Source organism: Schistocerca gregaria, chromosome 4 (genome assembly GCF_023897955.1).
Source record: "Schistocerca gregaria isolate iqSchGreg1 chromosome 4, iqSchGreg1.2, whole genome shotgun sequence".
Taxonomy (NCBI): Eukaryota; Metazoa; Arthropoda; class Insecta; order Orthoptera; family Acrididae; genus Schistocerca; species Schistocerca gregaria.
Window position 1 is genome coordinate 459,150,698 of NC_064923.1, and position 16,008 is coordinate 459,166,705.

General features: G+C 41.8%; 1 protein-coding gene across 6 annotated transcripts in view; it reads right to left on the reverse strand.

Annotated features, from left to right (window-relative positions):
- Positions 1-16,008, reverse strand: part of LOC126267009 (TP53-binding protein 1-like) — a 287,951-nt gene that overhangs the window by 121,489 nt on the left and 150,454 nt on the right. For all 6 annotated transcript variants that reach the window (XM_049971777.1, XM_049971775.1, XM_049971780.1 and 3 more), the window contains one exon: positions 12,595-12,702. In XM_049971777.1, the coding sequence (XP_049827734.1) occupies positions 12,595-12,702 (108 nt within the window). The remainder of the gene's footprint in view (positions 1-12,594; positions 12,703-16,008) is intronic.

A 16,008-nucleotide genomic window follows, 5' to 3' on the forward strand; every position in this document is an offset into this window, starting at 1 on the left:
GTTGTAGTTTTATGAATTGGTTGAATTATTCAATCATTTCTTTTGAGTGAAACGAGTCTATGGGAGCAACCAAATGAAAACGGTCAGCAGCACCTGGTGCATTCAGTGCTGAGCAGAAACATTCAATTGTTTTGTCACAGTTAAATCATTACAGGATGGCAACTCAAACTTGAAAAAATCCCTGTCAATTCCATGTACTGGCTGGAAGATGGTGTCATAAGAAGCTCCTGGTAAATTAACAGTGAGCAGGAGGAGGATACCACAACAACGATTTCAATTTCCTCCTAGCTGAGACATGCTGGACTTAAGTAGTAGTTTAAATGTAGTTTTTAAACATTGATAATTAAAAAGGAATAATATTCACATAACTAACACACTTTGAAATATTAAACATTTTAAAGTTTGGTATTTATAAAACTCAGTAAAATTAAACAACTGAAACACTAGGTTGGAATATCAACAATTACGGTAGACGGCTACTTACCATAAACATTACATGTTAAGTTGCCGACAGGCACAATTGAAAGACACTTACACATTAGCTTCTCACCACAGCCTTCATCAGAAAAAGAAAGATAAACACACACACATTCATTCACAAGCAAGCCCACCTAACACACACATAACCGTCATTTCCAAGAGATGGAATGGGAACAGAGAAGGGGCTGGATGGGAGAGGACAATGACTAATGAAGTTTGAGGCCAGGAGGGTTACAGGAACAAGGATGTATTGTAGGGTAAGTACCCACATGTGCAATTCAGAAAATCTGGTGTTTGTGGGAAGGATTCATATGGCACAGGCTGTGAAGCAGTCATTGGAATGAAGGATGTCGTGTTTGGCAGCATGCTCAGCAACAGGGTGGTTCACTTGTTTCTTGGCCACAGTTTGTCAGTGGCCATTCATGCGGACAGACAGCTTGTTGATTGTCATGCCCACATAGAATGCAGCACAGTGATTGCAGCTTAGCTTGTAGATCATATGACTGGTGTCACAGTTAGCCCCACCTTTGATGGGATAGGTGACGTTAGTGACCGGACTCAAGTAGATGGTGGTGGGACTGCACACAGCTGCCCTACCCTCTGTCCGCCTCGTCCCTCCGCGCTCCCCAACAGGACATCACTGTCTGCCACGCCTACTTTACTAGCCCTTCCCCTCCCCACTCCAGCCTCCTCCTCTGCCGCCAGCCAGTCGCCACTAACATCATACACTGGTCTGCTGCTCGCAGTGTAGCCTCAATTGTCTGAGACTGCAGTCATGTGCGTGTGTGACTTGCATACGTGTGTGTTTGGCATCTAATTCTGAAGGTCTTACTGGCCAAAAGCTATTATTTGTGACAGTCTTTTAATTGTGCCTATCTGCGACTTAGCGTCTCCATTATATGGTGAGTAGCAACTTTCCTTTTTCACAATAGCGTTAAAACGATGTTACACTGCAGTGTAACATAGTTTGGCTTGAAATATTGTGTCTTAATTACAGTGTCACACGCATTCAAACTGTTCATTATGTTTCTTGTTACACCACAATAAATATGAAGTATTTTTCAAGTGATTTATGCTAATATTGGGAGAGAACTGGAAACTGTGAGCTAGAGCCCATAACTGCACCTTGTGGATGGCTCCCTGTAGGTGCTGCCCAGCAACACCAGGAGCAGTTCGAAATGCAGAAATCGTCTGCATAGAGAGAAGGTGAGACAGACGGCCCTACAGCTGCTGCTAGACCATTAATGGCCACTAAAAATAGAGATACACTCAATTTGGCTAAAAATCAGGAGTGGAACTTGGAGACCTCACTCGTATAATGTGGCAAGGATATGATGTCGCCAGGTCATGTCACATGCTTTTCATTAATCACAAAAGACTGCGACCAGGTGTTGGCATCTGGAAAAGGCTGTTCAGCTGACAGACTCGAGGGACACAAGATTATCAGTGGTAGAGTGACCCTGGCAGAAGCCGTCCTGACATGGCTACATGACTCCGGGACCCAACCCAACCACCGACATACCATACGTTCCAGCAGCTTACAAAGAACATTGGTGAGGCTGATGAGACTATAGCTATCCACATCAATCAAGTTTTTACCGGGTTTAAGCACTGGAATCATGGTGCTCTCCTACCATTGTGATGGAAAGATGTCATCGCAACAGATCCGGTTGAAGAGGATGAGGAGATGTCGCTTGCACTCAGATGAGAGATGTTTAATCATCTGACCGTGGATCTGATCTGGCCCTGGAACTGTGTCGGGGCAATGTGCAAGGGCACTGAGGAGCTCCCACTCTGTAAATGGGACATTATTGGATTTTCCTTTCCGTTCGCCATTTGAAAGTGCGAAAGGATGGGAGGTAGTTGTACGATGCAGAGGCTCGAGTATAGTGCTCAGAAAAGTGCTCAGCAATTGCATTCACATCGGCAGATAACACACCTTTGATGTTAATGCAAGAGACACCTGTTGGGTCTGGTACCCAAACAGATGTCTGATCTTCGTCCAGACCTGTGAAGGTGACGTATGGCACCCAATGGTCAAGACTTATCTCTCCCAACACTCCTGGTTCCGTCTCTCGATAAGATGGCGAACGCAGGCATGGAGCTGCTTAAAGGCTATTAGGTGCTCCAGGGAAGGGTGCCGCTTATGCCACTATAGAGCTCGCCAACACTCGTTAATTGCCTCAGCGTCTCCTGGCGACCATCACGGGACCACCATTCAATGGGGGCACCATAAAAAGCGAGGGATCGCATTTTCCACCACAGTAATAATTGCTGCAGTCACCTACTCAACCATCACATCAATGTTACCGTGTGAGGGAGAGTCAACGGTAACTCCAGAGATGAAAATTTCCTAGTCTGTCTTGTTCAAAGCCCATCTGGACAGGCGTCCGTGGGCCTGATGCCGGGGCAGTGGTCAAGGTTGTCATGTGCTCTCCAGTGGATAGATGGGAGAAGTCCCGGACTGAAAATTGATAAATCAATGGCCAGGAACCACACTAAAATGTGTGACGGCCCCAGTATTAAAGAGGCAGAGGTCAAACTGAGACAGTAAAGTTTCAACATCTCTGGCTCGGCCAGTAAGCACGGTGCCACCCCACAAGGGGTTATGGGCGTTAAAATCTCCCAAAGCAGGAATGGTTTAGGGAGTTGATCAATCAGTGCAGCTAATACATTCAGGGATAGTGCAACATCTGGAGGAAGATAGACATTTCAGACAGTTATCTCCTGTGTCATCCTTATTCTGAGAGCCACAGCTTCAAGAAGAGCACAGATTCACAACAGACTGAGTTTATGACATAAACGCAAACTCCACTTGACACTCAATTATAGTCGCTACAGTTTCTGTAATATCCCTTATAGCCGTGGAGGGCAGGCATCCCCATTGCCGGGAACGAGGTATCCTGGAGGGCAATGCAGAAAGAAGGTGTAAAGCTTAACAGTTGCCGTATTCCAGCCAGGAGATGGAAAAAACTGCTGTGATTCCACTGGAGGACGATGTCATCATGAGACTGGTAAGGCACGGAACATTCAATGAGGCAGTTTACGCCTCAAGGTCACCTGCTGCCACCGACTTATTGCTTGAGCAGTCTATATCCATTGTGTCTGAGGGACCGGCAAGATCTCGGTCCTCAGTGGAAGCCAGGATCTCCACCTTATCCCCAGACGCAGAACTTATAGGTAGCGGTGGTTTGGGTGCCACCGCAACTTCCTTGGTCTTCGGGGTCTTCTTTTTGCACTTTTCTCGCTGTTCCTTGGGTTTCTCTGGCTGGGAGGTCTTCACTGATTCTGTCTCCGGGACTGAGGATGAACGTGAAGCGCTACAACCAGCAGCTTTTGGGCACTTCAGCCACTGGCGGGTGTCATCTTTCCCATTAGCAGAAACCTGGGAAGGACCCCTTCCTGGTGAGAGGAGCCAAAGAAGACTGACTCCAGCTGAGAAGTGGCAACTGGAGTCCCCTATGGTTGGGGGGTGGGGGGGGGGGGGAGGGGGCAGGGCACCCGAGATAGGTGGTGCGGGAGCAACAGAGGGGGAAGTGCTCCTCACCATCAAGTGGGCAGGTTTAGCCTTCTGGCTCTGAGAGCTGACTGGAATTCTCGGAACTGTTCTCGTAGTGGCGGCGTTATGAGGAGGTCATAGCCACAAGACATTTTCTCTTAGCCTCAGTGTAGGTCAGTTGGTCTAGTGTCTTGAATTCCATGATGTTCCTCTTTCTGTAAAATGCTGCAGGCTGGCGAGCAAGGTGAATGATGCTCTCCACAACTGACACAGATGGGAGGCGGGGCACATGGAGTATTGGGATGTGATGGACGTCCACAATCTCAACATGTGATGCTCGAAGTACAGCAGGAAGACATATGGCCGAACTTCCAGCATTTAAAGCACCACATTGGGGAGGGATATATGGCTTGACATCACAGCAATAGACCATCACCTTGACCTTCTCCGGTGTCACCCTCAAAGGCCAAGATGAAGGCACTGGTGGCAACCTGATTATCCTTCGGACCCTGATGGATGTGCTCGATGAAACACCTCACCGCTCTCAATTGGCGTGCAGCTCGTCGTCACACTACAAAAGATCCCAGTGGAATATAATACCCTAGACCATATTTAAGCTCTTATGTTGTGTGACGGTAACAGAAACATCCCCCAACTTGTTACAAACTAGTAAAGTCTATGACTGGGCAGAGGATGCTGTTTTTACCAAGAAAGACCCATATCGCATTTTGGACAAGCCCTCTACCTCCCCAAACTTGTCCTCTAAATGCTCTACAAAAAACTGTGGCTTCATTGAAACAAAGGAGTCCCCATCAGTTCACGTACATACGAGGTATTGGGGTGAATAATGTTCGCTGCCATCTTTAGCCTGGCGTTCCTCAGATGGTGTGGCCAGGGAGGGGAATAATTTAGGGTCGTAATTTCTTGCATTGTACTGAGACCTGGAACACTTGGAGACAGCTGGTGTTTGATCACTAGCAAGTGATAGCGTGGTACGCTTCACTGCGCGTCATCTGCCCTGATCCACTCCGACCAGGGACCCTCCCCACGGGCATCACCCAGCCACAGCAAAAGCCACCTGGTAGGAAGGCCTATGCCGAGAGTCCCAAAGCCCCAGGGTGACTACTGCTTGGCATATGCAGGGCGTTAATGGCACAGGCATCAGCAGAGTGGTCCCTGTGTTGTCAGGGGGCTACAACCAACAGGGTACATGGTGGCCCCACTACAATGAACTGACTACCATGCTGGATATGAGGTGCAAAGAAATCTATGGTCATCAAGAAGAAGCAACACTGCATAGTGCGTGGTGGAAAACGCACCCAGGAAGGTGTCCTAACCCAAGAGATGGAGAATGAGCTGAGTTGCAGCGCGACAACGAGAAAGTGGGCAAAAGATCTCAAGGCACGATGGACATGATGCACCATGTAAGGTGCCCTTCCCCAAATGCCTCGCTCTTCAGGTAAATTTTGAAAAATGGAGGTCAAACCCTACAAGGGACCATCACATAAAGGCCAAAACGTGAGAGACTCCTTTTAATCGCCTCTTACGACAGGCAGGAATACCTCAGGCCTATTCTAATCGCCGACTCCACAGGGGGCAATACTGTGTTTGCTAAGCCACTTTCAACAATGTTGTTTCACCATTTGTGATCTGTATGACAGCCTATTATCTACTGAGGTATTTTTTTTTAATTTAATATTTTGGGAGCAATTTCTCCTTTTATGTAATTTATCAATGATTTATAAAAAGAGGAGGAGGAGATTTAGTGTTTAACGTCCCATCGACAACGAGGTCATTAGAGACGGAGCGCAAGCTCGGGTTAGGGAAGGATGGGGAAGGAAATTGGCCGTGCCCTTTCAAAGTATCCATCCCGGCATTTGCCTGAAGCGATTTAGGGAAATCACGGAAAACCTAAATCAGGATAGCCGGAGACAGGAATGAACCGTCGTCCTCCCGAATGTGAGTCCAGTGTGCTAACCACTGTGCCACCTCACTTGGTATTTATAAAAGAGTAATAAGCACAGTAGTAAAGGTCATTCTGAGGGAAAACTTAATAGAAATATTTTTCTTTTTCTTGTTGAATGCGCAGTGCCTGTTCCTCTGAAAGAACAGACACCACATAGATCCAGCAGCCATATGTACATTGAGTGGGATCACTGGTGTCAGCTACAGTGGGGCATTTTTTGTGGAATCAGCGCCACCAGGCGAAAATGTGTACCAGACTGGAATTCAAGCCCAGGATCTCCTGCTTACTAAACAGGTGCAGTAACCACTGCACCATCCAGAGCACAGTGTTATCACAACTGCATAGACTATCTCGGTACACCTTATGGCCGATCCACACTCCCATCGAGCACCACCTGTCTGACAGGGACTCGGTATATGCGATGCTCGATGGGAGTGTGGATCAGAAGTGAGGCATACCGAGATAGTATTTGCAGTTTTGATAATGCAATGTCAACGATAGCACAGTGGTTACCGCACTTGCCTAGTAAGCAGGAGATCCTAGATTTGAATCCCAGTGTGACACACATTTCCGTTTGTTGTCACTGATTCTGCAAAAATGTCCCACTGCAGCTGACTGCAGTGATCCACCTTCAATTTACAAGTTTTTTTCCCCTAGATAGAAAGAAGACATTGTGTTCCAAATTCCTTATGGCCGGAAAACAAAAAATTGCAAATAGTTCAATCACAATGCCTTTTTGTAGTAAACCATATAGAGAGATAATCAAACCTGTAGACTTCCAAAAATCTGCATAGCATCAAAACCCAGGTGGAATAAAAGAGCCCACATCAAGTTCTCTTTACAAAACTGCTGTGTAATAATCCACTTACCATGGTTCATAACATTGTCATTTCTTTGTTGTTTTGAACGTTGAAGAATATAATTGAATGAATACTTAACAGCGATTTTATTCATTTATTCCAAGTGCAATATAATGTGACGATGTGTATTTTAGCTGATATGAAGGAATATTTATACTTTGTTCTCCGTTTTTCTCAGTACTGCGGTCTATATTCATCTCAAGGAAAAACCTTTGCGTGCTGCCAATTTTGTATGTGGCATTAGAGACATATAACAGCCACAAGATTAAACTTGGTTCCAAGAGCTACTATGAGATAGAATTATCATTGAATGACTTTGTGCTGAAGATCTTTCAGCGAAGTTATCTTTGTCTCCAAGTAATGAAAGAAGACATACAGTTTATTTACTGTAGATGTCATGTATTGTTACATAAGGCAAGAATTAATTTGTGTGCTACGGGAAGCCTAGTTTTTTCTCTCTCTATTTTGTCCACTTCCCAGTGTAGTCCTGAACAGCGTGTGCTGCTAGTAGCCATTTTGTGAAAGAATGATGTGCAAATGTAGTGGCTTTAATACCTCAGAACCCAGCAATTATTGTAATATTCGTAATTTTCATACTAGGAAGATAATTTTGGAATACGTAATTTTTGCGATTTATTGTAATTATGTTTAAATGTCCTCCCGAAGAACCATGGACCTTGCCGTTGGTGGAGAGCCTTGCGATCCTCAGCGATACAGATAGCCGTACCGTAGGTGCAACCACAACGAAGGGGTATATGTTGAGTGGCCAGACAAATGTGTGGTTCCTGAAGAGGGGCAGCAGCCTTTACAGTAGTTGCAGGGGCAACAATCTGGATGATTGACTGATCTGGCCTTGTAACACCAACCAAAACGGCATTGCTATGCTGGTACTGCGAATGGCTGAAAACAAGGGGAAACTACAGCCGTAATTTTTCCTGAGGACAAGCAGCTTTACTGTATGGTTAAATGATGATGGTGTCCTCTTGGGTAAAATATTCTGGAGGTAAAATAGTCCCCCATTTGGATCTCCGGGCGGGGACTACTCAGGACGACGTCATTATCAGGAGAAAGAAAACTGGCGGTCTACGGATTGGAGCGTGGAATGTCAGAACCATTAATTCAAGCAGGTAGGTTAGAAAATTTAAAAAGGGAAATGCATAGGTAAAAGTTAGATATAGTGGTAATTAGTGAAGTTCGGTGGCAGGAGGAACAAGACTTTTGGTCAGGTGAATACAGGGTTATAAATACAAAATCAAATAGGGGTAATGCTGCAGTCAGTTTAATAATGAATAAAAAAATAGGAGTGCGAGTAAACTACTACAAACAGCATAGTGAACTCCTTATTGTGGCTAAGATAGACACAGAGCCCACACCTACTACAGTAGTACAAGTTTATATGCCAACTAGCTCTGCAGATGACGAATAATTGAAGAAATGTATGATGAAATAAAAGAAATTATTCAGATAGTGAAGGGAGATGAAAATTTAATAGTCATGGGTGACTGGAATTCGGTAGTAGGAAAAGGGAGAGAAGGAAACGTAGTTGGTGAATATGGATTGGGGGAGAGAAATGAAAGAGGAAGCCGTCTGGTAGAATTTTGCACAGAGCATAACTTAATCATAGCTAACACTTGGTTCAAGCATCATAAAATAAGGTTGTATACACGGAAGAAGCCTGGAGATACTGACAGGTTTCAGATGGATTATATAATGGTAAGACAGAGATTTAGGAACCAGGTTTTAAATTGTAAGACATTTCCAGGGGAAGATGTGGACTCTGACCACAATCTATTGGTTATGAACTGTAGATTAAAACTGAAGAAACTGCAAAAAGGTGGGAATTTAAGGAGTTGGGATCTGGATAAACTGACTAAACCAAAGGTTGTACAGAGTTTCAGGGAGAGCATGAGGGAAAAATTGACAGAAATGGGTGAAAGAAATAGAGTAGAAGAAGAATGGGTAGCTCTGAGGGATGAAGTAGTGAAGGCAGCAGAGGATCAAGTAGGTAAAAAAGATGAGGGCTAATAGAAATTCTTGGGTAACAGAAGAAATATTGAATTTAATTGATGAAAGGAGAAAATATAAAAATGCAGTAAATGAAGCAGGCAAAAACAAATACAAACGTCTCAAACATGAGATCGACAGGAAGTGCAAAATGGCTAAGCAGAGACGGCTAGAGGACAAATGTAAGAATGTAAAGGCTTATCTCACTAGGGGTAAGATAGATACTGCCTACAGGAAACTTAAAGAGACCTTTGGAGAAAATAGAACCACTAAGAACAATATTATGGAAATAGAAGAAGATGTAGATGAAGATGAAATGGGAGATACGATACTGCAAGACGAGTTTCATAGAGCACTGATAGACCTGAGTCTAAACAAGGCCCCGGGAGTAGACAACATTCCATCAGAACTACTGAGGGCCTTGAGAGAGCCAGTCCTCACAAAACTCTACCATCTGGTGAGCAAAATGTATGAGTCAGGCAAAATACCCTCAGACTTCAAGAAGAATATAATAATTCCAATCCCAAAGAAAGCACGCACTGACACATGTGAAAATTATCAAACTATCAGTTTAATAAGTCATGGATGCTAAATACTAATGCGAATTCTTTACAGACGAATGGAAAAACTGGTAGAAGCCAACTTCGGGGAAGATCAGTTTGGATTCCGTAGAAATATTGGAACATGTGAGGCAATACTGACCTTATGACTTATCTTAGAAGCTAGATTAAGGAAAGGCAAACCTACGTTTCTAGCATTTGTAGACTTGGAGAAAGCTTTTGACAATGTTGACTGGAATACTCTCTTTCAAATTCTGAAGGTGGCAGGTGTAAAATACAGGGAGCGAAAGGCTGTACAGAAATCAGATGGCAGTTATGAGAGTCGAGGAACATGAAAGGGAAGCAGTGGTTGGGAAGGGAGTGAGACAGGGTTGTAACCTCTCCCTGATGTTATTCAATCTATATATTGAGCAAGCAGTGAAGGAAACAAAAGAAAAGTTTGGAGCAGGTATTAAAATCCATGGAGAAGAAATAAAAACTTTGAGGTTCGCCGATGACATTGTAATTCTGTCAGAGACAGCAAAGGACTTGGAAGAGCAGTTGAACGGAATGGATAGTGTCTTGAAAGGAGGATATAAGATGAACATCAACAAAAGCAAAACGAGGATAATGGAATGTAGTCGAATTGAGTCGGCTGATGCTTAGGGAATTAGATTACGAAATGAAACACTTCAAGTAGTAAAGGAGTTTTGCTATTTGGGAAGCAAAGTAACTGATGATGGTTGAAGTAGAAAGGATATAAAATGTAGACTGGCAATGGCAAGGAAAGCATTTCTGAAGAAGAGAAATTTGTTAACATCGAGTACAGATTTAAGTGTAGGGAGTCATTTCTGAAAGTATTTGTATGGAGTGTAGCCATGTATGGAAGTGAAACATGGACGATAACTATTTTGGGCAAGATGAGAATAGACGCTTTCGAAATGTGGTCCTACAGAAGAATGCTGAAGATTAGATGGGTAGATCATATTACTAATGAGGAGGTATTGAATAGGATTGGGGAGAAGAGAAGTTTGTGGCACAACTAGAAGAAGGGCTGGGTTGGTAGGACATATTCTGAGCCATCAAGGGATCACCAATTTGGCATTGGAGGGCAGCGTGGACGGTAAAAATTGTAGAGGGAGACCAAGAGAAGACTACACTAAACAGGATGTAGGTTGCAGTAGTTACTACTAGATGAAGCAGCTTGCACGGGATAGAGTAGCATGGAGAGCTGCATCAAACCAGTCTCAGGACTGAAGACCACAACAACAACAACAACAACAACAACAACAACAACATGTTTAAATGTAAATGTGGTCACTGAACAAAGCTTTGCTTTAATTGATTTAGGCAAGCAAACATAGTGTCATTTCATATCTGTTCTGAAGACAGGCAATAAATGGTTAGGATTGAATACTTGTCTCAATTCAAACATTATTTAACATGTACCCTTGCCTAATCTTTCACAACCATTTTAATATTAATTGTCAATTTTGTCAGAAAATAGCAGTTTGTGCAGAGAGAAACCATTTACAGTTATGTTCAGTTTCAGTTGCCATTAATAGTATAAAGCTGTCGAAAATAATCAGGGCACATGTTCAGACACAATAATCATTTAAAGATATAGGTTATGTTGCTTTTTTACACAAAACTCATTTTTGTTTTTTGTTTTACGGGATTATACCCCACAAATTTTATGAAAACTGGGACACTCAAATGGCTTAGCTCCATTTAAATCTAACATGACAAGGTCAAAAGCTTTTACAATGAATACAGAGATTTTTTAGAGTCCTTGTTGCACCATAGGACTCTGATATACAAAAATGTGAAGGTTTCTTTGTGCAAGGAAGACAGTGTGGGGCACTTAGCATCTAAACATAGTGCATTTCAGTAAAACAACTTATTGTTAGCAAAGCAGCTGTGTTACCCTGAAATGTACACGGCATAACTAAAAGTTGACTGACAAAGGCTGAAAATAGATTCAGCCTTACTGTGATTTATTCACAGATTATGGAGTTCTTGTACCTAACAAGATGATGTATGCTAGAAAAGATCAGTCTAATAGAGTATTTTTCTTTATTTTTGTATCTGAGTGTATTTGAAGACAAAGTTTGGGAACTTCAATTTCATTAATAATATTCTTACAAGTGGAACATGGAACATGTATGAATACTGTACTGCATTAAATGAATTTACATTCAAAAGCTGAACAGAGCAGTTCACATCCATGTTACGCTCATTGCTACTACTATTGACACACAGTGTGACTCTAGAAACTGTTAAGTTATCACAGCAACCCTATATTATACATTCAAGAAGGTTTGACGTTGTCAGGTCTACGATTTATGGCTGCAGCTTTAGGAGGGTGCCTGGTATTTGTGTGTGTGTGTGTGTGTGTGTGTGTGTGAGAGAGAGAGAGAGAGAGAGAGAGAGAGAGAGAGAGAGAGAGAGAGAGAGAGTGAGTGAGGGACAGAGGTGGTTGGGTTTGATATAGATTTAACAACAAATTTACAGTCCTCAACAACTTGTTTATTTGCCCATCTGCTGTATAATGCATCATCCGTAAGGTGAATGGTTGTCTTTCATCATACTATTGCTTACTAAGATTAATAAATATGATACAACGAACATACCTGAAGCTGTTTATGAGGTACTAAAATTGTCCACACAAAGAAAATCTCAGTGCAACAGATTTCAAAGAAGTGTCTGGTTATTAATATTACATTACTTAGACATACAATTTAAATATATATTACTGTATTATGACACTCTCTCAGCATTTATGTATAGCAAAAGTACATTTCCACATTTTTTATTTGCCTTTCAACTCACTACTTCTAATTGGAGGAAATCTGAACAGCCTATTGCTTCAGTTCCTGCATGTCTTTACAATCAAACAAGTAGTGCAGCACTGTGCTGCTGTGTCTTGTGGAAAAACGACCTGGTCTGTCATAGGCACAATGAAATGTAATTCCAGTTACGATTTTATGAAACATGATTGCATTTGTTGGCTCTACATTTCAGTTTCAGCCCCAATGAGTATTTAACATGAAAAACAAAACTCAGACCCATTTCTCTTATATGCAGCACTAATCAAAGAAGGTAAACATGCCCTAACAATTCTCCTCATGCGGGGTGAAACTTCCACCGTTCATTTCTTGTTATCTCTCTCTGAAAGAAGCAAGAAGAAATGTCTAGGTGGTGTATGTTTAATTCAGTGAATTAGCAATCGTGTCCTTAGATTACCTGTGTGAGTTCATAAAAGATGACTTCTTTGGATGCTTCTCTGTAATGCAGAACTACTTGTGCATGAAGCAGTACATCTTTAGTCACCTCCACCACACGGTCAGTATTCTGAAATGAAATCAGTGTGTCCAGTTAGAGACAAAGGACATTGCATGATTAAACATACAATTTAATATACTACTATTAAAAGGTAATATCTTTAATATGCCAACTTTACATACCATTGCAGAGATAGTAACATTTCTAAAACTTTATATTTTAATATCCATCAGGCACAATTTGCAACACACAAACGTTGCTTTACGTCTCCAAAATTAACTACAAGAATGGAATGTGATGTTCAATAAGACAGTAAATTCACCAAGTTTTGTATTGCAGCAGCAGTATAATGGTTGAAACATTTTATTGGGCATTAATGCTGCATTCCAAACTATTTCACATCAATTCAGAAATATTACATTTGATTGAATAAAAAAAAGGAGTGAATTTTCTGATATGTTCGGGACAATATCATGAAAGAGTTTTTAAGCCAAAAGGAAATAACTCGAACAGCATGCTCTAAAGGGAAATTTACTTATTGTAGTTTAGAAAGTAATATTTGTACAACGGAAATTAACACTACGTTAGACAGAAAACGAGATGATGCTTCTTGAAACAAGAAAAAACAAATGTAAACAGAGGCATAAAATGAAAGAACATACACTGAATCAGACTTTTTGACAACAAGATAATGGATATTAATTAACAGGTTTTTGATCTGCTACACTAGTAAAACGTTTCACAGAGAAGAAAAGATCATTCAGGGTTGCTTTTAATGAAAGACGGAAGGGATAGTAAGGGAGGGGTGAGAAGAGGAAATACTGCTAACTGCTTCAGCTGAAAGTTCTACAAATGAAGCCTGAAGTGACAGACTTCAGCGGATACCTTAAAGGTGCCTGCCTGTAGTAAGCACATTTATAAAATATAAGTCCATAGGCTTCCACAGCCATGGTCACTTTGAAAAAACAATTTTGGATATCACACCATGTCATTATAAAACACATAACCAACTAAATTGCTGGCATATTGATTGACTCTGCAGTGTTCCTCTTCAGATATGTTCCTTTCATACATATAGGGGGAAGACACTCACCAGTACCCAGTAGTTAATTGCCTTGAAGGGGGTGGCTGCAAAGATTGTCAAAATGTCAGCAATTTACTTGCTTTAGTGTTTTACAGTGACATGGTCTAATACTCAAATTTATTTTATTCAAGATTTATGACAAATTTTAAAGCATCAGCTACAAGAACTGCTGTGATAAAATAAAGGCTACATTTTGAACTGCAGTTGTCTTATTACCAACTGTCTACTTTTACATAGCCCAAACTGTGTTGTTTCAATGTGTATTCACAGGGGAGCTCAATATTATTCAGTTCATAAGATGGAGATGTTGCAAACACTACAAAATTGGAAACTTTTGAACTTAAAACATAAGGAAGGCGGAGAAGGATGAGGAGGAGGAGCTGGAGGACGAGGAGGAGAAGGAGAATAAGAAGTCCCTGTACCCACTCCACTTCCTTCTATTCCACAAGCATACTCACACACAGTCTTCCCACTTCCCTCCTTTTCCACCCACATCATCTGACCTTCCAACTGCACCTAGCTGCCTTACCCTCTCTCCATCTAGTCTCTGTATGCTCACACAAACATCACTTTACAGTCCCCAACCCGTACCTTGCTCTTCCTCCCCATCCTCACTCCAGCTATCCCCACCACCAAGATTGCTTCTTCATCAAGCACAGTTGCTTGCAGTGTGGCCCCAGGAGACAGAGACATTGGTCGTGTGTGTGTGTGTGTGTGTGTGTGTGTGTGTGTGTGTGTGTGTGTGTGTGTGAGCGCGCGCCCGAGCGAGTGCATGCGGTGTTTATTTTGAAAGCCTTCTGGCTGAAAGCTTATAGGTTTAGTAGTCTTTTGTCATGCCTGTCTGCAACTCAACATCTCCCATGTACATTAAGTAGCACTCCATCCTTTTCACAATACTGTCATTAGTCCATTCTGTATTTTCCATTATTTCAAATAAGAACCTTTACCTTTATGAGCTCATACTATTTTTAAATATTACTAAAACCAAGGAGACAACACCATTATAATTCTTTAAAACTTTCTACAACCAAGACTATGAGGCAGCATCACCTTTCCATAACAGACACTGTTGCTACAGCGACAAACTATGAATAGACACAAATCGCACTGAGTTAATTCATACCTAAATTGTGAAAAAGTATTACAGATAACTGTAAATGTATCATAGCCCAACTGACCACACTGCCACTCAAAAGTTTAATGCTGCAGTTTGCACAACTAGTTCATTTTTAGTCAGACACATAACATGATTAAAAATTACCTATTCCATTCAGCATTGAAATATCAATACTTTCATAAGCAATGGTTTCCTTTTTATCTGCTTTCCTGAAAAAATGCATTGCATGTCTTTGCACTGTTAAGCTTTTGGACTATCATTATAGTCATCTACACCTACATCTATATCTATACTACAGGAGTGAATATCAACCATGTAAGAAAAGACAGATCACTACTCGCAGTAAAGTTACTGTGCTAAGTTGCAAACAGATACGACTAAAAGACACAAAGTTTTCAGCCACAGCCCTCATACGAAAAAGAGAAACACACACCACTCATTTACACAGTCAAGCACACACGACCACCAACTTCGGCGCCAGATGTGGCAGTTGTGTGTGTGAGCTGCGCTGGCTTGTGTGAATGAATGGTGTGTTTCTTTTTTTTTGATGAAGGCTGCGGCCGAAAGCTTTGTATGTGTGTCTTTTAATTGTGCTGGTGTGCAAATTAACATGTCATCTTTACAGTGAGTAGCAATCTATCTTTTCCTACCGTGTTGATATTCCTACTGGAGTTTCTACACTCCAGAAGCCATTTACAGTGTGAGGCGGAGGGTACTTAATGTGCCACTGTCACTTTCCTCCCATTTCTATGCCACTTGCAAATGGTTTGGGGGAAGAACAATTATTGGTAAGCCAACGTATGAGTTCAAATCCCTCTAATTTTACCTTCATGGTCTTTTTGCGAGCTATAAATAAGACGAAACAACAGATTGGCTGCCTCATCTAGAAATGTACACTCTCATAATTTTAACAGTAAACCAAACATTGGTGCAGAATGCCTCTCTTGCGCCATCTTGCTCTGGAGTTGGGTGAACATCTCCATAACACTTTCACACTTACTATATGAACCTGTAACAAGACATGCTGCTCTCCTTTGGATCTTTTATATTTCTTCTCTTCTTTGTATCTTCTCTATTTACTCTGTAAATTCTATCTAGTACGGGTTCCAGACAAATGAGAAATATTCAAGTACAGATCAAAAAAGAGCTTTGCAAACTACCTCCTTTGTGTGAG